Source organism: Crocuta crocuta, unplaced genomic scaffold (genome assembly GCF_008692635.1).
Source record: "Crocuta crocuta isolate KB4526 unplaced genomic scaffold, BGI_CrCroc_1.0 scaffold396, whole genome shotgun sequence".
Taxonomy (NCBI): domain Eukaryota; kingdom Metazoa; phylum Chordata; class Mammalia; order Carnivora; family Hyaenidae; genus Crocuta; species Crocuta crocuta.
Window position 1 is genome coordinate 2,752,328 of NW_027533259.1, and position 23,727 is coordinate 2,776,054.

General features: G+C 37.2%; 1 protein-coding gene across 2 annotated transcripts in view; it reads left to right on the forward strand.

The window, feature by feature from the left end:
- Positions 1-23,727, forward strand: part of RELN (reelin) — a 527,959-nt gene that overhangs the window by 482,952 nt on the left and 21,280 nt on the right. For both annotated transcript variants that reach the window (XM_077746923.1, XM_077746922.1), the window contains exons 50-57: positions 3,672-3,928; positions 6,935-7,089; positions 8,167-8,381; positions 10,368-10,545; positions 14,062-14,237; positions 14,386-14,492; positions 15,588-15,830; positions 16,505-16,680. In XM_077746923.1, coding sequence (XP_077603049.1) covers positions 3,672-3,928; positions 6,935-7,089; positions 8,167-8,381; positions 10,368-10,545; positions 14,062-14,237; positions 14,386-14,492; positions 15,588-15,830; positions 16,505-16,680 — 1,507 coding nt within the window. The remainder of the gene's footprint in view (positions 1-3,671; positions 3,929-6,934; positions 7,090-8,166; positions 8,382-10,367; positions 10,546-14,061; positions 14,238-14,385; positions 14,493-15,587; positions 15,831-16,504; positions 16,681-23,727) is intronic.

The following is a 23,727-nucleotide window of genomic DNA, read 5'->3' on the forward strand; positions in this document are numbered from 1 at the left end:
AGAGCTGTTCGGGTTTTTATTTTAAGAACAACTAGTTTTGGGGGCACCTAGGTGGCTTGGTTAGTTAAGTGTCTGACTTTAGTTCAGGTTATGATCTAATGGCTCATGAGTTCAAGCACCGTGTGAGGCTCTGTGCTGACAGCTCAGATTCTGTGTCTCCCTCTCTCTCTGATCCTCCCATATTCATGCTCTTTTTTTCTCTCTCTATCTCTCTCCCTCTCTCTCTCAAAACTATAAACATTAAATAATAATAATAATAATAAAGAAATAAAATAAAACCTTCACAATATGTTTAATAAACACAATGTAGGAGTCATTTAAAAGATATATATTCTGGAAAGGCAAAAAGCAATTGATGTAACCAATGAAAAAAGTCAAAAGGGTTTTTAAAAGTAAAAGAGCATGTCTATTAAGGTTGAAAGAGGAGAAGAGAGAGAAAAAGAAGGTTGGAGGAGAGGAGACGGCAGAGTGGAGGTTGAGGGAGGAAAAGGGAAAGGAGAAATGAATACAACCCAACCCAGAAACATAGAATAATTAAAAGCACCAAAAAAGGAAGACAAAACATAGATAATCTCAGTGTATGGCAAACCAGGTATAGGCTAAAAATTAGGTAAAATTAAAACAATTAAAGAATCTTATAAATGATCATTTAAATTCAATGTATCCATTAACAATAGGTTAGGTTGTGAATGACAAAAAACTCCGGGTAACTTAAAGATACATTTAAATTCAATGTATCCATTAACAATAGGTTAGGTTGTGAATGACAAAAAACTCCGGGTAACTTAAAGATACATTTAAATTCAATGTATCCATTAACAATAGGTTGGGCTGTGAATGACAAAAAACTCCAGGTAACTTAAAGATACATTTAAATTCAATGTATCCATTAACAATAGGTTGGGCTGTGAATGACAAAAAACTCCAGGTAACTTAAAGGGGTTTTTTTTGCCCCCCTCTCTCTCTCTCATATAAATTGGATCTGGAAGAAAATAGCTGAGGGCCACTACAGTGGTTCCACACGCACCAGAGACCCAGGTTCCTTCTACTTTATGTTTTTGCCACACTCAACACATGACCTCCATCTTGTGGTCCAAAATGGCGACCCCGGCCCCTCCACCTTCCCCCCAGCAGGAAGGAGGATTGGCAAGAATGGCGTGCTGTCTCTCTTTAAGGACACTTCCTAACAGTTGCCCATACTTCCATTCACATTCCAGTAGCCAGAACTTAGTCACCGAAACACATCCAGATGCAAGGAGTCTGGCTATATTGTCTTTTTCTGGACAACTATTCACCTCACTGTAAAGATGGGCTCCAGTTATGAAGGAATAAGGGGGAAATGGCAATTGAGGAAATGCCAGCCACAAGCAAAAGTTTTAAATCCTGCACTTACATTAAAATTGGACAGCAGTAAAGGAGTTAAAATAGAAGCTAAGAGAAACACAGGGTAATAGCACAGAAAAAGTTCTCATCTATTAGTTAGGAGATAAGATAAGCCAAATAAACTATTTCCTTAGTCTTTTTGGAGAAATTCATAAAGACTCTCAGGTATGAGTTCCTGAACATTTAGCATAATATGCAGAGAGAATGAAGCTAAGTTAAAGCATAACTGTCTGATCTACTTTAGTTCTCTGAAGGAGAAATAAATTGACCAAAGTAGTAACAGTGGTCATAATTTATTTAAACTTTCAACAGCCTAGACAAATTTCCACTCCAAGGGTTTTTAAAATGTGGTCAAGGATTTATCAGAGAAAGGAAACTACATTAGAAATAGGAAAGGAAAAAAAAAGGTAAAGATCATGGCTCTGGGTAAATAAGTATGATTGTATGTTCCTCCAGGAACAGATTTCTGATATTATTTAATACACTTTAAAATGTTAAAGATACCAAATCAAAGCAGGTAAATTATAGAAAGATCATACAAGGTGAGGATACATAAAAAGAGGGCAAGGATAGCTGCAGATGATCTTTGAAAGTAAGATGCATGAGGAAATGAACTTTGGAAAAGATAATCTGCTTGAGCACGAATGGTCTCCAAGCTGCCAGTAACTATACATGCAAAGATCTAGGATTCACAGTCTACATTTTCCTTCCCTAAGACCAAGATCCATTAAGCCATCTTATCCCACAGGGTATGCAAAATGATGGACATAGTCAAAAAAGTATTTAAAGTCAAGTACTAAAAATCCAACCAAAAGGACCCTAGGATTGAATGGAACATGCTGGATTCCCATCTGTAATATTGCCTACTATTCTGGTCCCAATCTCTCAAGAAAGACATAAAAGAGAAAAGAGGAAGGAAAATAAAATCAACAAGGAGATCCTGTATAAATATAATTAAAACACTAAACCCCCTTCAGTGTGAAAGACAAAAACTAAAGGGGCCACTGTGAAAGTCCTCAACTCAAGGGTTCTTCACGGGATGGATTTGGGCTTATTGGCCTATCTTGGAACACTAACACTAAGAGGCAGCCCTTAAATATAAAGGGAAGTAGATTATGAATAGAAAGATGGGAATTTATGCAGAGAAAAGTAAGCCTCAGGAAATTATTTTCCCCGGTAGACTTTGTCGTTGTGAGTATAAGCTCAAAGGGGTTTGATATATTCTTGGGCTTTAAGTGCATAATTATGATCAAGAGATATTTTAGACTTCATGTCTAGTTGGTTATGGTTCATCTTGGAGCATGGAGTCATATTTGTCCATGTACTTTCTTAGTGACTGAGTTGGGGACAGTATGCTGGGCTTGTTACCCCATGGTTCCTACTCAGCATTTCTTAGTATAACGTTTTCAGTAAAACATAAAGACAAAGTCAGTGTCAAACCACATATTACATACAACCTGGTATCCTCAAGCTGAGAGCCCAAATGTCCTGCTATAATCCAGTGTCTGAATTCTAAGCAAATTGCTGATACTCATGAGAGTAGAATGAAATCAAGATGCCAGGGGAAGGAAATAGATGAAACCAACCTCTAGGAGACAGGCGGAAAAAAAAAAAAGTTAGTATTGGCTTATTTCTACTAACATGCATATCTCTAGGGTTACAGATCCAGAGAAGCCCCTAGGCTCCAGGCCCCAAGCAGAAAATTCTAAAGGGCCTTTAAGGCCTGCCCAGGGACAGTTAGAATAAGTAGGTAGTTCCAGAATCCTTGAATTTGTTCACCTTCTGTTTCCCCAATTTAGGGACTCCTAAGCCTTCATAAACTCAAACCATTTTATCATAGTTTATAAAAATTACATTTTTAAAATTTTTTAAAAATAAAATAAATTTGGGGTTCCTGGGTGCCTCAGTTGGTTACGCATACAACTTTGGCTCAGACTGTGATCTCACCATTCATAGGTTGGAGCCCCGCATTGGGCTCTGTGCTGACAACTCTCAGCCTAGAGCCTGCTTGGGATTCTATCTCCCTCTCTCTCTGCACCCCCAACCCCCAATATCTCACTCTCTTTCTCTCTTTGTCTCTCATTCTCTCTCAAAAATAAGCAGACATTAAAAAAATGAAAATAAACTTTTAAATCAACTATTTGAATTAAATTTTTAAATTTTATCTCATGTCTTCCCCTCACCACCACATGACTTGTAATGTCTTTCCTCTTGTAAATCTTTTACTCGCTTGAGACTTTTGACAAGTTTGTCCCCCCCTTCCCCCCTCTGCCATCATTTTCGTACAGGTTCGTGAATATCCTTCTCCCTCCTGATGCTAAGGAGATTGCCACTCGCTTCCGCTGGTGGCAGCCAAGACACGACGGCCTGGATCAGAATGACTGGGCCATCGACAACGTCCTCATCTCTGGCTCTGCCGACCAGAGGACGGTCATGCTGGACACCTTCAGCAGTGCCCCTGTGCCCCAGCATGAGCGCTCCCCCGCAGACGCCGGGCCCGTCGGGAGAATTGCTTTTGACATGTTTATGGAGGATAAAACTGCAGGTACATTTGTCACTAATGTTAAATACAAATCCAGCAGAAACGTAGCTTGAATTGTGTCTTTGCAAAAAAGTAGAATGTGGAGCTCTTACAGATTCTCAAATGATATAGAAACAATGAAAATGGTTTCACCCTTTTGTTTCCCTCAAACTTGCTGGTCTGCCATGTGTTTTAATGAATAGCATCCAGTAATGGTAACTTTTTTTAAGAAATTATTTCTTTCTTTGTTTCCTGTTTTCTCCTTTGAGTAGAAAGCCAACATTTCCTGGTCATTTATTTTAATATCCAAAGACAAGTGTCTTGTTTTGCTATGTGTTAGATGCGCGTGTGATGGCATTTCATGTTTTAGAGAGTGTCTCACGTCTTGCTTGTTTCTGTTTATTCTCAATAGTAGTAGAGCAGTGATCCTGGTGACCTAGAAAAGATCTCTCCATGCTATGCTCATTTCTAATGTCTTGTTTTCTTTTCATTTCATGAAACTATTCTGGTCATCTTTTGTATTTTTTTATGTTTTGAGAGAGAGAGGGCTCAAGTGAGCAACAGACAGAGAAACAGAGAGAATCTCACTAGGGGCAGAGACAGAGGGAGAGTTCACCTGAAGTGGGGCTCCTGCTTACCCCAAGCGGGTCTCAGTTCACCCCATGTGGGACTCAAACTCACAAACCTTGTGATTATGACCTGAACCAAAATCAGACACTTAATGACTGAGCCCCCCAGGTGCCCTATTCTGGTCATCTTTTTAAAAAATGGTGACTTCTATCAAGTTTGTAGCTTTGTCATGCCACATCCTTGGTAATACTACATAAAACATGGTATCTTCAGGTTAACTAGTGATGTTAAATTATACAGCTCATACCAACACTGCAAGTATTATCTGAACAGTGAAAATAATTCTCTGAAGAAGGTTATTGAGAAGATTTACTTACAGAGATCTGGTTCAGAACCTTTCTAAATTATTCATTTTTTCCCTGTGTAATAATTTACACAAGTGAGTTTATGGTCAGAAAATAATTTAAGCACTGCTTCTGTATAAATAAAAGCAAATAACATCTTATTTTTTTCAAGTACCTAAAATACCAATTTTCACTTTAGGCCTGATTGGTCATGTACAATTGAAGAATTGCAAAAATAATTTTCCAAAGACTCTAATATCTAATTCCAAAGTAGCTTCTGATATTTCAGGAGAGATTGATGAGGTAGTTAATTAATGTAAAAACCTACTTTCATCAGGATTGCAGAGTTCTAGCATAAAATAAACTATGTTCCCCAAAATAAACTGGAACTCAAATTTCTTGGCACTTTGACTCTGGAGTATTAGATGCAAGATTAAATGTAGCTCCAAAATCCCATGAATTGGGAATGAAAATTCAGAGGTCCTGGCATTGTGGTAGCCATTTGAATACCAGACATAAAATGCTTGTTCTGTAGATATATGTTAATGCCGAGACGAACTCAAAGGGACACAGCATAGGTGAAGGCTGAATTCCAATTTGTGTGGCCTCTCCTCTGACTCCTCTGCAGCCACAGCTCTGTGACTTGCACAGTGGCCCCAAGCCTGTAATTGTACCCATTCATCTCCAGTGTAAATGCTGGAACTAACCAGGAAACTTTCAGAGAAAAGCTGGACCTATAAAATCAAAGTGTATCATGAATTAAATGCAACTTTTGAATATGTTCCATTCTTAAACTTTCTGGAATAAAATCATAGTGTTAAAAATACCTCTTCCAGGGGCACCCAGGTGGCTCAGTCAGTTGGGCATCCAACTCTTGGTTTTGACTCAAGTCATGATCTCACAGCGGTGGGTTCGAGCCTGCATCTGGCTCCACACTGACTGTGCAGAGCCTGCTTGGGATTCTCTCTCTCCTTCTCTGTCTACCCTTCTTGTGCTCTCTCTGACTCAAAAATAAATTAATAAACTTTTTTTAAACATACCCCTTCCAGAAAAGAAAGGACATTGTGGATGATGTGTGTGTGTGTGTGTGTGTGTGTATGTGTGTGTGTGTGTGTGAGATTGAGAAAGAGAGGGAGAGACAGTAGGATGTACTCCACGCTAATCAAGCCATTGTCTTGTTGCCTAAGTTTTTCTTAGACTCTTATAAGCTTGTTTTTAGTCACTTCATTGAGGTCTAATTGATACACAAAAAGCTGTTGATTTTAATGTGTACAATTTGATGAGTTTGGAGATAAGGATACACCCATGAAACCATCACCACAATCAAGGCCATAAATTTATCAATCACCTTCTAACATTAACTTTCAAATCACCTCTCCTCTTTTTTTAACCAACTTAGCAAGTTTTTAAGTATACCATACGGTATTGGTAACTATAGGCCCTCTGTTGCACGGTAGATCTTTGGAACTTCTTTGCCTTGTATTCCTGAAACTTCATACCCTTTGACTGACATCTCTCCATTTCTCCTTCTCCTCAGCTCCTACTAACCACTGTTCTAACTTTTGGTTCTATAAATTTGACTATTGGACTTTTTTAATTACCGAGATGACACTGCCAGAATTTGATTAGAAGTAGCTAGCTCTCTTCCCTGACATATTACTAGAGATTCTTTGTCCTTCTTCAGATCCTGCCTAAAAGTTAAATGTCTGTCAGAAAAGAATCAGCGTAAGGGCACCTGGATGACTGAGTCAGAAAGCATGTGACTGTTGATCTTGGGGCCATAAATTCAAGGCCCATGTTGGATGTAGAAATTACTAAGAAATAAATAAATGAACTTTTAAAAAGAATTGATATACATTTTCCTTCGCTTTTCATTTATAACACATACAATATTTTTTTTCTAGATGTAGACTTACCAGTATTGGACAGTAGGTATATCTCAATCTCCTAGGATCCATGTTCCTAAAATGACATGCTTACATTAGTGTTATGCCTGTGGATTCTATGTAATGTAAGAGAGATTTCTACTGAAAATAATACAAGATCTTGCGTAAAGTATAAATTTGCTTCAAGTAATTTGGTCATAAATTTGTCATAAAATTTTTATTTTGTTAAGTGAATGAACATTGGCTGTTCCATGATGATTGCACAGTAGAAAGATTCTGTGATTCCCCTGATGGCGTCATGATTTGTGGCAGCCATGATGGAAGAGAAGTGTATGCAGTGACCCATGATCTGACTCCCACTGAAGGCTGGATCATGCAATTCAAGGTGAAAATGTTATGGTCTCGATTCCACAAATAACTATACACTAGCAATATAAAAATAAAAAAATTTGAGACAAAGATCATACAACATTTCATTGACTTGATATACGCTTTGAAAAATAAGATGTAATTTTTAGGCAATATACATCTCAACTATATATAACTTATTGTTAAAAGTGGTTAAAATGATTTTACTTCTGAACTATGCCAATGTAAAACTTTTATAAGAGTAAATGTGTTTCTGCCCAGGGTTAAATACTGATAGGGAAAAATAGTAATAATAAAAATGTAGGACACTGAGTTCAATTATCTTATTTTAAATAATTATGACTTAACCAACTTCTTCCTTTAAGAGAAGATTAAAGCTGTTATGGTTATAACTGCCTTTTTCGTTGTTGTTTCTACAGAGCTATTATAATGTTTCTAGAGAAAGAAAATTCTAGAAAACAAAGGCATGATTAGCATTAATGCCAACATCAATTTTGGCCAAGATGTTATGTCAACCAGTTTATTTTATATCATCCAATATATTGTCTACCTCACTCCCACTGTATTAGTGACAAATGTCACAGTGTGCCTATCTAGGGCAACAAAAGGTGCTGTGCCTTATTAAAAGTACCTTCTGTTATCACTTCATTGCATCTTACTTATAGTTGAAAGTGATTTATGGAGAGTCATAAATTGTACAACAAAATAGTAAACTTGGAAAAGCTATTAGCAATCCTTCTTGGTCGAGCATTCTGCCAAATAGAAGTGCCAGACCATTAGCACAACAAACAACAATTTGTAAGAGTGGGCCCAGGCCTTCCAAGGCAACCAGCCAACCATGGCAGAGCATGGCTTTCAGCTTCTCTCCAAACTCCCTGCACAATATATTTGGCACTTTCTATAATTTGTCACCTTGGGCAACCACATCAACTACCCTGTCCATCAGCAGAATACATAATGAACCTGAAAATAAAGGGGAGATGCGGTGTGGCACCTATCAAGTGATCAGCAACTTTCTTGCTGCCAAGTCCTTAGAGCAGAAGCATGTAATCTGGTTTTAATGTTTTTCCAATCTTTCTTTTCTGTTTATTAGATCTCTGTTGGATGTAAAGTGTCTGAAAAAGTTGCCCAGAATCAAATTCATGTGCAGTATTCTACCGACTTTGGTGTCAGCTGGAATTATCTGGTCCCTCAGTGCTTACCTGCAGACCCCAAATGCTCTGGCAGTGTTTCCCAGCCATCTGTATTCTTTCCAACCAAAGGGTGGAAAAGGATCACCTACCCACTTCCTGAAAGCTTAGTGGGGAAGTAAGTAGAAAATTCAAATAACGCCTGATTCCAAGCATCCAGAAATGCATTAGGGACACTTGTGGAGCCTGAAATTATGTGCAACTGTGGGTAAAATACTCTCTTACCCCCTAACTCTAAATGTTCTCTAACTGATGACCTCCATGATGAGCCGACTTGAGAAGATGTCAAGTTTTAATCCTCAGGCTTCTCAAGAAAGGCCTTGGCAGGCCCTTCCATTTTCCATACCTTAATCTCTGAACATGGGGACAGAGCAATAGCAATAGCCTTGGAGCCAGATGAAAAGGTATATGCTACCTATGGATCTTGTAGACGGTGGTCCACCATGCATCCCGTGCTTTCCATATTACTGCCTTGTCAATCTATAGATGAAGACACAAGCAAATCTTAAGTGGTCATGCTATTAGTACAAAACCTAATTCTTCATGCTGTTTGTACAAGCGTGGTTTATAGATTTCATTTTTCTGTTACATTCTGCACCTGCAGTGAAAAGTAATTAGCCTGGAGCAGTGGTGAGCCAAGATGATTAAGCTATTCCCTGAAAAGTCTGTAGATAAATTAATTTAAGCAATTCTAAAAGCTTTTCCTTTGACTATAAAATTAGGGGAAAAGATACATTGAAGGAAATCACAGTAGAGTACCTCCACCGCATGAATCGTGGAGACTGGCTAAGTGACAAACCTTCTTATAAAACAGTTGCTTTTCTTTCAGAGCCAGAGCAACTACCTTCTTGCATCCCATTGCACAAATTAGCTCAAGAATGCCCATTCCTGACTCGGTCAATAGCTAGGGGAGTTCTCTTACTCCTATGACTCACCAAGGGCAAAATGGGTCCTGGGGAGACCTATGTTATCATTGCCTCATTATACCCCTTCATCTCTCTGTCTCTCTGTCTCTCTGTCTCTCTGTCTCTCTCTCTCTCTCTCTCTCTCTCTCTAATATCGATGTAAAGGGGCGCCTGGGTGGCTTAGTCGGTTAAGCGTCCGACTTTCGCTTAGGTCATGATCTTGCGGTTCATGGGTTCGAGCCCCGTGTCAGGCTCTGTGCTGACTGCCAGCTCAGAGCCTGGAGCCTGCTTCAGATTCTGTGTCTCCCTCTCTCTCTGACCCTCCCCTGCTCGCGCTGTCTCTCTCTCTGTCTCTCCTAGAAATAAATTTTAAAAAAAAAACATTAAAAAAAAATTAAAGCGATGTAAAACTTACATTCAGGAAGATGCACACATCTTAATTGTTCAGCACAGTGAGTTCTTACCAATGTGTAACCTGTGGAAGCACCCCTTAAAACAAGATGCAGAACATTTACACCACCCCACAAAGTTTCCTCCTGTGCTTTGAACTTTTTACACCAAAATAGTGCAGCAGATTTTGATACAAGGTTAATTGTGAGGCTCGTATTTTCCCCCAGAAGACAGAGAAGAGCAATGATGAAATCAAAATCTTGGAGAAATTGCCCTTTCATGTAACTGTTTCAAAATTGTTTTCTAGTTAACACAGTTGTTCTGAAAATATCGATTACTTTTGGGGACTCAGAAGTTGCTGTTTCCTGATCACCTGAGGGCTGTGTGTATGCTGACAAGTCTCTGTGAAAGGTTTTACTCACCTTCTGTACAATTTCAGAATGCAATTAATGGGTCTAAATTGGGACACAACCACTGGACTCCAGTTTCATAAGCAACCTCATTTATGATAGTTACAGATTTGTGTTTTAAAATATTCCTATCACTTGAAATAGAGATTCCACTGCATTTTCATTTTGTTGTACAAGTTTGCTCACATAGTATAAAGCTTAAAGGAGACTAGCTTTAAGGTTCCATTACTAGAAATAGATAATGGTGATTAGAAGACATTTTTTATTAATCCTTTTCATCCTGCCAGAGTGTCTTAAATGGTTTTTTTTCCCTCTTCTGTACTGAATGTATACATAGGAGAATGGACCTGAATAAAGTTAACTTTTGTTCTCACTCCTTTGCTTCTGTGTTGTCAATAGTCCAGTAAGATTGAGGTTCTATCAGAAGTACTCAGATGTGCAGTGGGCAATCGATAATTTCTACCTGGGCCCTGGATGCTTGGACAACTGCAGGGGCCACGGAGATTGCTTAAAGGAACAGTGCATCTGTGATCCAGGATACTCTGGACCCAACTGCTACTTGACTCACACTCTGAAGGTAATGTTAACGCCCTGGACGGAAGCACTGACTCACACTGCAGGTTGTGCCTTAAAAGCCATTGTAAGTGTGAGTCTAGTAAGTTATAACAGTGGTCTTTGAGAGTTATAATAAAGATCTATGAATCCTTTGGCTGGCCTAAAATATATCTCTCAGGCTTCTTATATATAGGAATATCAAGTTCTAGTACAATTTGCTCAATTTATAAAATAAACCAGGGGTGCCTGGGTGGCTCAGTCGGTTAAGCGTCTGACTTCGGCTCAGGTCATGATCTCATGGTTTGTGGGTTTGAGCCCCACATCAGGCTCTGTGCTGACTGCCAGCTCAGAGCCTGGAGCCTGCTTCAGATTCTGTGTCTCCCTCTCTCTCTGACCCTCCCCTGCTCACACTGTCTCTGTCTCTCTCTCTCAAAAATAAATAAAACATTAAAAAAAATTTTAAATAAATAAAATAAACCAGACTGTACTGATTAAAGAACACAAATACTCTGCTTTTTTTAAGCAGACTCTTAATTTGAAACTCACATTTAATCTTTTTTACTTCACTTTTTCAGTAGATGTACTGTTTGAAGGAAGATACTGATGTTATGAATGAAATAATATAGTTCTGTGATCAAAAAGAAACAAATTTTCAAAAATGACTAAACAGTGGCTAAATTTTTTTATTGAACCGTAATTGACACACAGTGTTATTTTAGTTGCAAGCATGCAACCTAGTGATTGAACAGTTCTGACATGACTCACAATAAGCGTGGTCACCATTATGTCACCATACAGCATTATTACAGTATTCTCATTACCTGAATTTTTGTTCAGAAAACTGTTTTCCGACTTGCTGACTGCTACAATGTGGCTGTGTATTAAGAATAGAGAGGCCATGGGGCGCCTGGGTGGCTTAGTCGGTTAGGCGTCCAACTTTCGCTTAGGTCATGATCTCACGGTTCGTGGGTTCGAGCCCCGCGTCGGGCTCTGTGCTGACTGCCAGCTCAGAGCCTGGAGCCTGTTTCAGAGTCTGTCACTCCCTCTCTCTCTGACCCTCCCCTGCTCACGCTGTCTCTTTCTCTCTCTTTCCTAGAAATAAATAAAACATTAAAAAAATTAAAAAAAAAAAGAATAGAGAGGCCATTCTGTAAAGTTTCACAGTTACATTATTATTTAATATGCAACATAAATACAGTTGTCCAACACAGTTGCCAGATATGTGTTATATTTCTTTGAACAAATACAGTGCATTCATCATCACAATAACAGAAAAGTGACTAAACCAAAAAAGACAACTGACTAAAATCAAACATGGAAATGACAAAAAAAATGTAAATAAAACCTGTTCTATCATTTTTTCTATAATCCACCAACAACTTTGGGATTAATAAATTAAAAAATAACATTGGAATAATACTCACATGTATCTGAAACTGTTGGTCAACAAATTAGATTATAACATGAAGAACCTAGGCATATGTAGTGAATTAAGTTTTAAAAAGTCTAGTTTCTTTCATGAGCATTCAAATTTCATTAGTATTCCTCGGTTGGATAAGAAATTAATAGGTCTATACTACAAAATAATAAGTCTGTATTATGAACTCTGATCAAAGCTTTCTAATGAGAGTTTACATGGTTAACAGTGCATGTCTTTTAACTCTTGTGTTCTTACATGTAAACCTCCATTTTTAAAATTGCATTTATTTGCTGACATCTGAGGTAAGATAGGACTGACATGTCACTATCTATCTTTGACTGTAGAGATGATTATGTTGTGAGTCTGAAGAAAAGAGTGCCCATTTAAATCATTTAAACCACACAGTAAGATACCAACTAGACAACTCCTCTAAAGAAATGAAAAAGTAGTTTTTCTGTATACAGTTACTGCTATTGCAACTGTAATAAATTGTTTCCATGATATATTTCTTTCATGTAAAAAACCAAATACAAAAGAATTGTGCCTCAACCCAGTGCAAAACTATACTATGGACAAAATTAATAGAAAAATCAAGATTTTTCATGATGTGAGGGGATGAAATAATTTTGCATAAAAATAGCCATAATAAACCCTAATATTTTATTTATCTACTCTTTTTGAAAAATAGACTATTCCTACAAATATCATAACTTCACTCATATGTGGAATTTAAAACAGATGAACATAAGGGAAGGGAAGCAAAAATAACATAAAAATGGGGGTGGGGGTATCAGGACAAACCATAAGAAACTCTTTTTTTTTTAATGTTTTATTTATTTCTGAGGGAGAGAGACAGCATGAGCAGGGGAGGGGCAGAGAGAGACGGGACACAGAATCTGAAGCAGGCTCCAGGCTCTGAGCTGACAGCACAGAGCCCGACGTGGGGCTCGAACCCACAAACCGTGAGATCATGACCTGGGCCAAAGTTGGAAGCTTAACCAACTGAGCCACCCGGGCGCCCCTATAAGAGACCCTTAAATACAGAGAACAAATGGAGGGTTGCTGGAGGGATTTGGGATGGGGGGATGGGCTAATGAGCAAGGGGCACTAAGGAGGGCACTTCTGATGAGCACTGAATGTTATATGTATACAGGTGATGAACCACTGGATTCTATTCCTGAAAACATTATTGCACTATGTGTTACCTAACTTGGCTGTAAATTTTTAAAAATTAATAAATTAAAAAGAAAAATAGATTTTTCCTGGTTATTGGTCATTCTTAGAAGGATAAACTGGAGACCGGTGGCGGGGGCGGGGCGGAATTCAAAATCTAGATTTTGAATACTTCTCATCATCATCCTGAATCTTGACTCTGATAAACATGTAAAAATTGACTTCCAAGATTAATTTTCTTTTGACCTCACACAAAAAGTTTTGGTTTCAAATGCCCCTGCTTAACCATATAGACATTCCAAGTTCATGTTGTCCTGGAAGCTAAAGGGTCCTGATTGCTTTAAAGCGGTCTCCAAAGTGTGGGACACATACTCCTGGAGGAAAACAAGACAATCCATTGAAAAATGTTAGGGAGGGGCACCTGGGTGGCTCAGTCAGTTAAGTATCTGACTCTTGATCTCAGCTCAGGTCTTGATCTCAGGGTCTTGAGTTCAAGCCCCACACTGGGCTCTGTGCTGGGCATGAAGCCTACTTAAAGAAAAAAAAATGTTAGGGGAAAAAAAATGCTAGAACATGTGCTTTATTTTATAGTATTCCTTTAAATTTTCATTTTTTGTACGTGTTTCATATCTAATTAGAATTGTACTTTTATATGCAATATAAATAAATATACATATTTGGAGAGTATATGCTTTAGTAACTTCACAAATAGGAGTGTTATTATAGTCAACTTACAATTGTTTTATTTTAAGATTTAAGCACTTTAAGTATGATGGAAAAGAATGTTATAGACATATCTTGGTGTTTTTTTCCAAATGCTTCAGAAAAGCATTAGAAACCAGAGCATTTTTTAAAATCCAAGATGAGATTATATTGTCTAAACTATTCCATAGTTATTGTCCAAAATTGTTATTTGTAACCACATCCCTCTTACGTTTTTTCCAGACTTTCCTGAAGGAACGCTTTGACAGTGAGGAAATCAAGCCTGACTTATGGATGTCCTTAGAAGGTGGAAGTACTTGTACTGAGTGTGGCATTCTTGCCGAGGACACTGCACTCTATTTTGGGGGCTCCACTGTGAGACAAGCTATTACTCAAGATTTGGATCTCAGAGGGGCCAAGTAAGTCATTTTTTGTTATTTTTATAACAGCATAGCAAATTGGCCCCAAAATAAGGAACAGAAGTATGGAAGAAGTTGTTACCCAGGACCTGAGGAGACTATTTGTTCTGATTAACCATTCTGATGGATAATATGTGCTTGCATTCAGATTCCTGCAGTACTGGGGGCGCATCGGTAGTGAGAACAACATGACCTCCTGTCATCGGCCGGTCTGCCGGAAGGAAGGTGTGCTGTTGGACTACTCCACCGATGGAGGCACGTTTCTGGGGTGAAAGCCACACCTCAGGGCAGATTCCCAAGTTACATCCAGTCCCCTCTGAACGGTTTCTGCAAAGCTTTGCCGACTTTGCAGTGAAAATAGTGAAAGTCACAAAGAGAAAGCTACAGCTCTTAGTCACATTACAATTCCAAATATGTGACTTCTGTGTTACACAAAACCTGCCCATAAAGAGATAAGAGAGGAATCACACTTAAAATTAAAAAATAAAAATAGATAAAAAATCATAAAATTTGAAAATAAGCTCCAAACTTTATGAATAAAGAAAGTTAAACATAACTGAAGCTTGATTATAAATGATACAATTAAGAAATAAGTTGTATATGGTTTTCGAAGTAAGATCATGTTTAAAAACATTTTAAGGCATTTTTAAAAGCTTCAGTGTGAACAAGCATATAATTAATCTATAAGAAACTTTACCATGAAAGATGACAATCTGAATTCATGAGGCTGTCAGAGGATATTTTAATAAAATTCTGTTTCATTATTTTGAAATAGCTGAAACCAGATCAAAAATAACATGAGGTCCTTAGAAAATCAGTTTTAGCAGATAGGTATCATTTTCATAACTAGCAGAGAAATAGATGGCCTTAAAGTATTTTAGCATATTCAAAGGTGTTTCCTTAAGTAATTTAAACATCCCACCTATAATCTTACCAGTTGATAAGAGGAAAACTTCTTATCAATCCAACAAAATAAAAATTGCCTGGAATTAAAGTAGCTAAGTTAAAATTTTAAATTACTAGGTGTCCCTGACCAGAAACATGCAAAACATGATGTATCTCATTGTTTATGAAAAATGCACATAGCAATGTACAACAAAATTTTAAGAGCAGAAAATACATAATTTTTACTTAAGTATTTTTCTTTTTGGCCAAATATTTCTAAATACCCTTCCCCTGAACACAGCCTCATTTGGAAACAGTGATGAACACTTATATTAAAGTCAGTGAAATCAATTCTCATTTCCTGGTTGAAGATTTCTCTGGGAAGCTTACAGTAGCTGCAATATGCTGTTGCTTTGTGGAGGTTTTCCCAGATATGTTACTACATTGGTGTATTTGTTACTGTAGGAATTACTTGGACTTTGCTCCACGAGATGGATTACCAGAAATACATTTCTGTTAGACATGACTACATACTTCTTCCCGAGGATGCCCTCACCAACACAACTCGACTTCGCTGGTGGCAGCCTTTTGTGATCAGCAATGGACTTGTAGTCTCAGGAGTGGAGCGTGCGCAGTGGGCGCTAGACAACATTCTGATTGGCGGAGCAGAAATCAATCCCAGTCAACTGGTCGACACATTTGATGACGGTAAGAAACCAGACCTTCGAAAGTCTTTTTTGTGAGCCTTTTGTCTGCCTGTGTCTTTAGATAAGTGACTCCATTAAAAGCATTCAGAGGAGTACTTAGCACATATTCCCTGCCCAACAAATGTTAGCTAGTATTTTATCCAGTGGTTTATGAATCTTCAAGATTAAGTGTTTGTTGAAATGTCAACTGATAATTTAATAAATTCTGTTAAAGACAAATATCTAGCTCTGAATATAATATGAAATTTCAATATCCAAAATAATTCTAGCTTCTTTAGGAATTTCTGTACCACAGAGATGCACATTGCCTTGTTTTAAAAGTGTACCAAAAATTTTTTAATGATGCAAGTCAACAAGACCACCAATTATATTTTTTTCTTTCATAGTTTATTGTCAAGTTGGTTTCCATATAACACCCAGTGCTCATGTCAACAAGTACCCTCCTCCATGCCCATCACTCCCTTCGCCTCTCCCCCACCAATTACATTTTTTTAAGTTGGGTAGTCATGCTAGTATTTAATATTTTCTAAATTTGATTAATCATCTTGGATTTATACATTATAGCAATTAAATAAAAATCAATCTTAAAGGATAAGCGAAATTTCAGTAACTTGACAGTAAACCAATCAATTCAAGAGAATAACATGCCATTTTGCTTCCAATTTACCTTAACAGAAGGCACTTCCCATGAAGAAAACTGGAGTTTTTACCCTAATGCAGTACGGACAGCAGGATTCTGTGGCAACCCATCCTTCCACCTCTACTGGCCAAATAAAAAGAAGGACAAAACTCACAATGCTCTCTCCTCCAGAGAGCTCATTATACAGCCAGGATATATGATGCAGTTTAAAGTAAGGGGAAGTGGCTTTTCAAAACAGAATATGGTGTTACATTTGGGAATGGAGGGCGGGAAGAATGCTTACTTGAACAATTACAAGGAAATGATTGCATTCATTAAAAGAGACTCTATCTTATGAGTAAAATAAGTGATCTTTAGCAAAGGCCTTTATCAGAAAGGATTATTTGAGCATCGATAAAATCAATTTGTATATTGGGACCTAGCAAGAAATGTAACTGTATAATATTTCATGTATGGAATCTTGAGTTGTTTCCCAGAGTTTAGGAATGAAAAGCTCATATAGGTGCCTCTGCCTATTTCTCTCTCTCTCTTTCCCTCTCTCTCTCTCTCTTTCTCCCTCTCTGCATTCTCCCCACAGTTTCTGTACCTCTTTTCGTTCTTACTCTACACTGATTTCATATATCAAGCCACTTTGCTTCCTTATCTATCCTTTTTCATCATGTCTTTCTATTTTCTTTTTGTCTTTGACTTCCAAACACAAACATGTACCCTAGCCCAGTTGGAATGCCCCAAATCCTTAGATTTAAAAAGGACTCTCAAATCTTTTACATTGCATGTTTTACTCATAAAGAAGGGTAGAAGAGAAGTCAGGGGAGGTAATTAATAGATAATCAGAGAGAAAGGTAAAGCAATATCAATTAATATCTTTCTCATTATAAAACAGATTTTTAAAAAATTTTTTGTAAAGGGTATTACAGGGGCAGCTGGGTGGCTCAGTTGGTTAAGCATCTGACTTTGGCTCAAGTCATAATCTCATGGTTCGTGGGTTCGAGCCCCACATCAGGCTCTCTGCTGTCAGCACAGAGCCTGCTTCAGATCCTCTATCTCCCTCTTTCTGCCCATCCCCTACTCACGTGCACTTGCTCTCTCTCTCTCTCTCTCTCAAAAATAAATAAAATATTTTTTTAAAACAGGTATTACAGAAATACACTTTGTTATTAGATCATTTTAAAGACAAACATTGTTTTTTTTGTTTAAAACATGTATTTAAATGTTATAAAAAGATGTCCTTATTTAAAAAGATGCCCTCCAGTCATGGTTAATAGTAAGAATCCTTTCTAGCAAAAATAAAAATGTATTCACAGCTGGTAGGAGAGGGAAATGGGGAGTTATTGTTTAATGAGTATAGAGTTTCAGCTTTACAATATTTAAAAGTTCAGATCTGTTGCAAAAAGAGGCAACATAGATATATTCACTGTGTTCCTCAGTTTTATGTTGAACTTTCCTTCAGAGACTGAAGGGTGAGGCAGTCTCCCCAAATGCTACCACTTCCTTAGGACTATCCCTCCCTTAGTGGCATGAAGGATGCTCAAGGTCATATCCAGTGTTATACCACCCATAATTCCAAGCCACATACTTTAAGAGTGAAGGCTTTCCCTCTAGCAGGCCCACATTGGGCCCCTATCAAAGTCATCATGTTTGATTGAGCTGATTGGAGCCTCCTTTTTTGCTGCCTCTGTCAACCTAGAGCTGAAGAGATGAACATTTTCTTCTCTAACCAGATCAATTTATTTCAAAAAAGAAAAAAATTTGTCCCCAGAAATGTAATACTTAAAGTATCACTACTAAAACTGCATTTTTGTAAGTCACCATAGACTTGCTAAACTGCATTCCACAGCTTCACCCATTTCTTCTCTCTCCCTCCCTCTCTGTACCACCGGACACTGCGGTCCTTGCTCTCTCCAGCTGCTGCCATGCTCTGTCCCGGTGGCTCTGGGTTCTCTGCCAGTTCTCCTCTTACCTCCTTGGCACCTACTTCTGATCCCTTTTTGGCTCTTCTTCCTTCAGCCCTCTAGATGTGAGCATTTTATAGCACTTCCTGGCTGTCTTCACTCTTAGATATTCTCACCACTGAGAATTTCATGCATCCTTTGGCTTCTGGTATATATCTTTAAGACCAGCTCCCAGATCTGCATATCCCACCTTGACTGGCTCATCAACAGTTAGTTCAGAGTCTTCACATTTCTGTGTACATTTCTACATTTTACTGGCATCCCAGCTCAACACGTCTAACAGTGAACTTCTTATCTTCCCTCTCCCTCCCAGCTCCTCTTTCAGATTCTCCTATTTCTGTTGATGGCACTACTTTTGACTTACTCATCAGCTTTAAAGGTTAAAGAAGTCTTTGATATTTTTTTACCTTTCACTTTTCACACCTAATCAGTTACTAAAGCCTTTTGATTCTCATTTCTAGTGTTCAAGGCACCTATCCCATCTTCTCCATTTGTACTGTTACCACCTGCATTCTGGCCCTAATTAGATCAATAGTGCACTTAAGTCTTTCCATCTCTTATTTCTCTCTACTCCCACCTGTCTTCAACAGCACAGTCAGATTGATCTTTACAGAGCCCAGCTCTGGGCACATCATTCCATTGCTCTTAAACCTATAATGACTCCCAAACTGAGTCTGCCAAATTAAGGTCAGAAGCCCTAGCTCAACTGATCTCTCTCACCTTCTCTCCCAGTATTCCATACACTCTACACTTGGACCAAAACATACTACAGGCTCTGCTGTAGACCTACCACAATACCTTTCCACCTCTGTGTCTTTGCTCATACTCTTTTCACCTAAATGTGATCCTCCTGTCTCCACCTCTCAGAGTCTTCCCATTCTCCAGAGGTGGCTCACATGCATGCTACCTGATGAATTCTTTTCTGTTTTTATCTTTAATTGAAGTATATTTGACGTATAACTTTGTGTAAATTTAAGTTGTACAACATGTTGATTTGATACATATACTATACATACATACAAATATCAAATACATATATACATACATCAAATCAATATATGTATATACTGGCATGTATAGCATATATATATACCATATGCATGTATGTATGTATTATATATGTACATATGTAGTAAAATGATTGCCTTTATAGTGATAGCACTTCTATCATGTCATCATTTCTTTCTTGTTGTTGGAATAATTCAGATCTTCCACTTCTGATGAATTGTTTTCTAATCCACTTAATCAAATATAATCTCTCCTACGTATGAAGCACCACAGCATTTTAGTTGTATCTTTTATGATTTCCTATTATTGGAATATGCTTCTTATTTGCTCTCTGTAGCCAGGGTTGTCTTATTCGTGAGTGTATGGCCTGAAATTTTTAGCTCACCTTCCCCAGTATCAGCACTAAAAAAGGACATGTTGATTAGGTAGATGATTAGGACTTAAATTTAAATCACCAAGGTTTTATGGCACTTATGCATTATTAATGACTCAAACATTTAATTGCATATAATATGGAAAGCTTTAATTCATATGGAAGTGGAAAAACCGTAAGAATGAATATTAAGTAATTAAAAATTGCTATTTTTAATTATAAATAAAAATTCACTAGTAGCATCAGGAAGTTAGAATATCAGTGAAAATGTTTTGAACCAGTGATACTTTGAGTTTCTTTCCATTAATTCTCCAAATGTTGCTTTACTTTTGGTCAAACTATCTTTCCTAGATTTATGATTAATATGGTGTTATATAAATTAAGTAAATAGAAATAGTACTTTTGTTTGTTTGTTTTACTACTTAGCCATGGATATCATTCTAATTGCAGATAACTCTGATTGGCACAGAATGCCTTTTTCTCTTGAAGAGGCATTTGACTTTCAGTCTTACCAAAACTGCCACCTTGGCAGGTAGAAAACCTGGAGAACAGTAGCATAATCCAGAAATATTAAAATTAGATAGATAGATAGATAGGAAGAAAGGAAGGAGGGAGGGAGGAAGAGAGGAAGGAAGGAAAGGAGGAAGGGAGGAAGGGAGGAAGGAAGGAAGAAAATGGGCCTGGTCATTTCTGTACAAAAACTTTTAGGTCTTTGAGAAAAATTTCTCAAAGGTTAAGAGCTTGTTCTTTTGTTTAACTTTTTAAATTTTTAATATTGAAGTATAATTGACATGAAATGTTATATTAGTGTCAAGTGTACAACATAAGTGATTTGACATTCTATACATTACGCTGTGCTCACCACAATTAGAGTACTCATTATCTATCACCTTAAAGTATTATTACAATATTTTCACCTATTTCATCCATTCTTTCCACCCCTCTGGCAATCACCAGTTTGTTCTCTGTATTTATGAGTCTATTTCTATTTGTTCATTTGTTTGGTTTTTTAGATTTCACAAATACATGAACTCATATGGTTATTATCTTTCTCTGTCTGACTTACTTCACTTAGCATAATACCCCTACATGCATCCATGTTGTCACAAATGGTAAGATCTTATTATTTTTTATGGATGAGTAATTAATATCCCATTGTGTATATACCCCATATCTTTATCCATTCATCTGTTTATGGACACTTGGGTTGTTTCCATATCTTAGCTATCATAAATAATGCTACAATAAACATAGGGGTACATATATCTTTGGAGCTAATGTTTCCATTTTCTTTGGTCATTACTTAGCAGTGGAATTAGTGAATCATTTGATATTCCTATTTTTAATTTTTGGGGGGAACCTCCATGTTGTTTTCCATAGTGGCTGTACCAATTTACATTCCCAGCAACTGTGCACAAGGGTTTCTTTTCCCCTACATCCTCACCAACACTTGCTATTTCTTATCTTTTTGGTACTGGCTATTCTGACTTGTGTTACATGGTATCTGTCTTATTATGGTTTGATCTATATTTCCCTGATGATTAGTGAATTTGAGCATCATTTCATGTGTCTGTTGGCCATCTGTATGTCTTCTTTGGAAACATGTTTGTTCAGGTCCTCTGCCCATTTTTTAATCAGATTTCTTTTTGTTTTGAGTTATGTAAGTTCTTTATATATCTTGGGTATTAACCCCTTATCAGATATATCATTTGCAAATATCTTCTCATATTTACTACATTGCCTTTTTGTTTTGTTGATGATTTCCCTCATTGTGCAAAAGCTTTTTATTTTAGTGTAGTCTCAATAATTTATTTTTACTTTTTCCCTTGCCTGAGGAGACATGTCCATTAATTTGTTCTTAAGGCTGGTGTCCAAGAGATTACTGCCTATGTTTCCTCTTAAGAGTTCAGCCTCACATTTAGGCCTTTCATCCATTTGGAATTTACTTTTGTATATGGTATAAGAAAGTGGTCTGGTTTCATTCTTTTGCATGTAGCTGTCCAGTTTTCCCAGCACCATTTGTTGGAAAGACTACCTTTTCCCCATTGTGTATTCTTGCCTCCTTTGTCATAGATTAATTGACCATATTAAGTGTGGGTTTATTTCTGAGCTGTCTCTCCCATTCCATTGATCTGTGTGTCTGTTTTTTTGCTAGTACCGTACTGTTCTGATTGCTACAGCTTTGTAGTGTATTTTTAACTCTGGAGTTGTGATACCTCCAGCTTTGTGCTTCTTTCTCAAGTCTGCTTTGGTCTTGGGGTGTTTTGTAGTTCCTTTCAAATTTTAGGATTTTTCTGTTCTAGTTCTGTGAAAAAAAAATGCTATTGGTATTTTGATACAGATTGAATTGAATCTATGCTTTGAGTAGTATGGACATTTTTAACAATGTTAATTCTTCTGGCGCATAAGCATGGTATATCTTTCCATTCATTTACTTTATCTTCAGTTTCTCATTAATGTCTTATAGTTTTTAGAGTATAGGATTTTCACCTCCTGATTAAATTTATTCCTAGGTACTGTTTTTTGTTGGTACAATTGTAAATGGAATTGTCTCCCTCATTTCTCTTTCTGATATTTTACTATTAGTATTTCTTTTTCTGCCACTTTTACTATTAGTGTATAGAAAGCAACGTATTTCTGCATATTAAATTTATACCCTGCAACTTTATTGAATTCATTTATCAGTTCCAATAGTTTTTCAGTGGAGTCTTTAGGGTTTTCTATGTATAGTATCATGTCAACTGCAAAGAGTGAGAGCTTTACTTTTCCTTCCCAATTTGAATGCCTTTTATTTTTTGTTCTTGTCTGATTGCTACAGCTAGAACCTCCAATACTGTGTTGAGTAAACAGTGAGAGAGGACATGCTTATCTTGTTCCTGATCTTAGAGGAAAAGCTCTCAGTTTTTCACCATTAAGTATGATGTTAGCTGTGAGTTTTTCACATATGCCCTTTATTATGTTGAGGTATGTTCCCTCTAAACCCACTTTGTTGAGAGTTTTTATCATGAATGGATGTTTAATTTCGTCAAATGGTTTTTCTGCAACTGTTGAGATGATCATATGGTTTTATCCTTTCTCTCATTGATGTTATGTATCACATTGATTTGCAAATATTGAACTATCCTTACATTTCTAGAATAAATCCCACTTGATCGTGTTGAATGATTCTTTTAGTATATTCCTGAATTGAGTTTGCTAATATTTTGTTGAGGATTTCTGCACCTATGTTCTTCCTGGCTGGTTCAGTCAATGGAGCATACAACTCTTGATCTCAGGGTTTTGAGTTCAAGCGCCACATTGAGTGTAGTTTTCTTTTTCTGAATGGCCTTGTAAAATAAATTTGGAAGCTTTCCTGCCTCTTTTATTTTTGGAATAGTTTAAGGAGAATAGGTATTGATTCTTCTTTAAATATTTGCTATAATTCACCTGTAAAGCCATCTGGGGAAACTTTTGTTTGTTTCCTGTTTTTGATTACTATTCAATTTTGTTACTAGTAATCAATCTATTCAAAGTTTGTCTTTCTTCCTGATTCAGTTTTGGAAGATTGTATGTTTCTAAGAATTTATTGATTTCTTCCAGATTGTCCAATTTGTTGGCATATAACAAACATAGTATTCTCTTACAGTCTTTGTATTTCTGTGCTGTCCATTGTTATTTCTCCCCTTTCATTTCTGATTTTATTTATTTGAGTCCTCTCTCTTTTTTTTCTTGATGAGTCTAACGAAAGGTTTATCCATTTTATCTTTTCAAACAACTAGCTCTTGGTTAGAAATAGTACTTTTAGAGTGCCTGGGTGGCTCAGTCCTGAAGCTTCTGACTTTGTCTCAGATCATAATTTCACAGTTGGTGAGTCCCATTTTGGGTGAGTTTGAGCCTCACTTCAGGTGAGCACAAGCCCTGCTTTGGGTAAACATGAGTCCTGGTT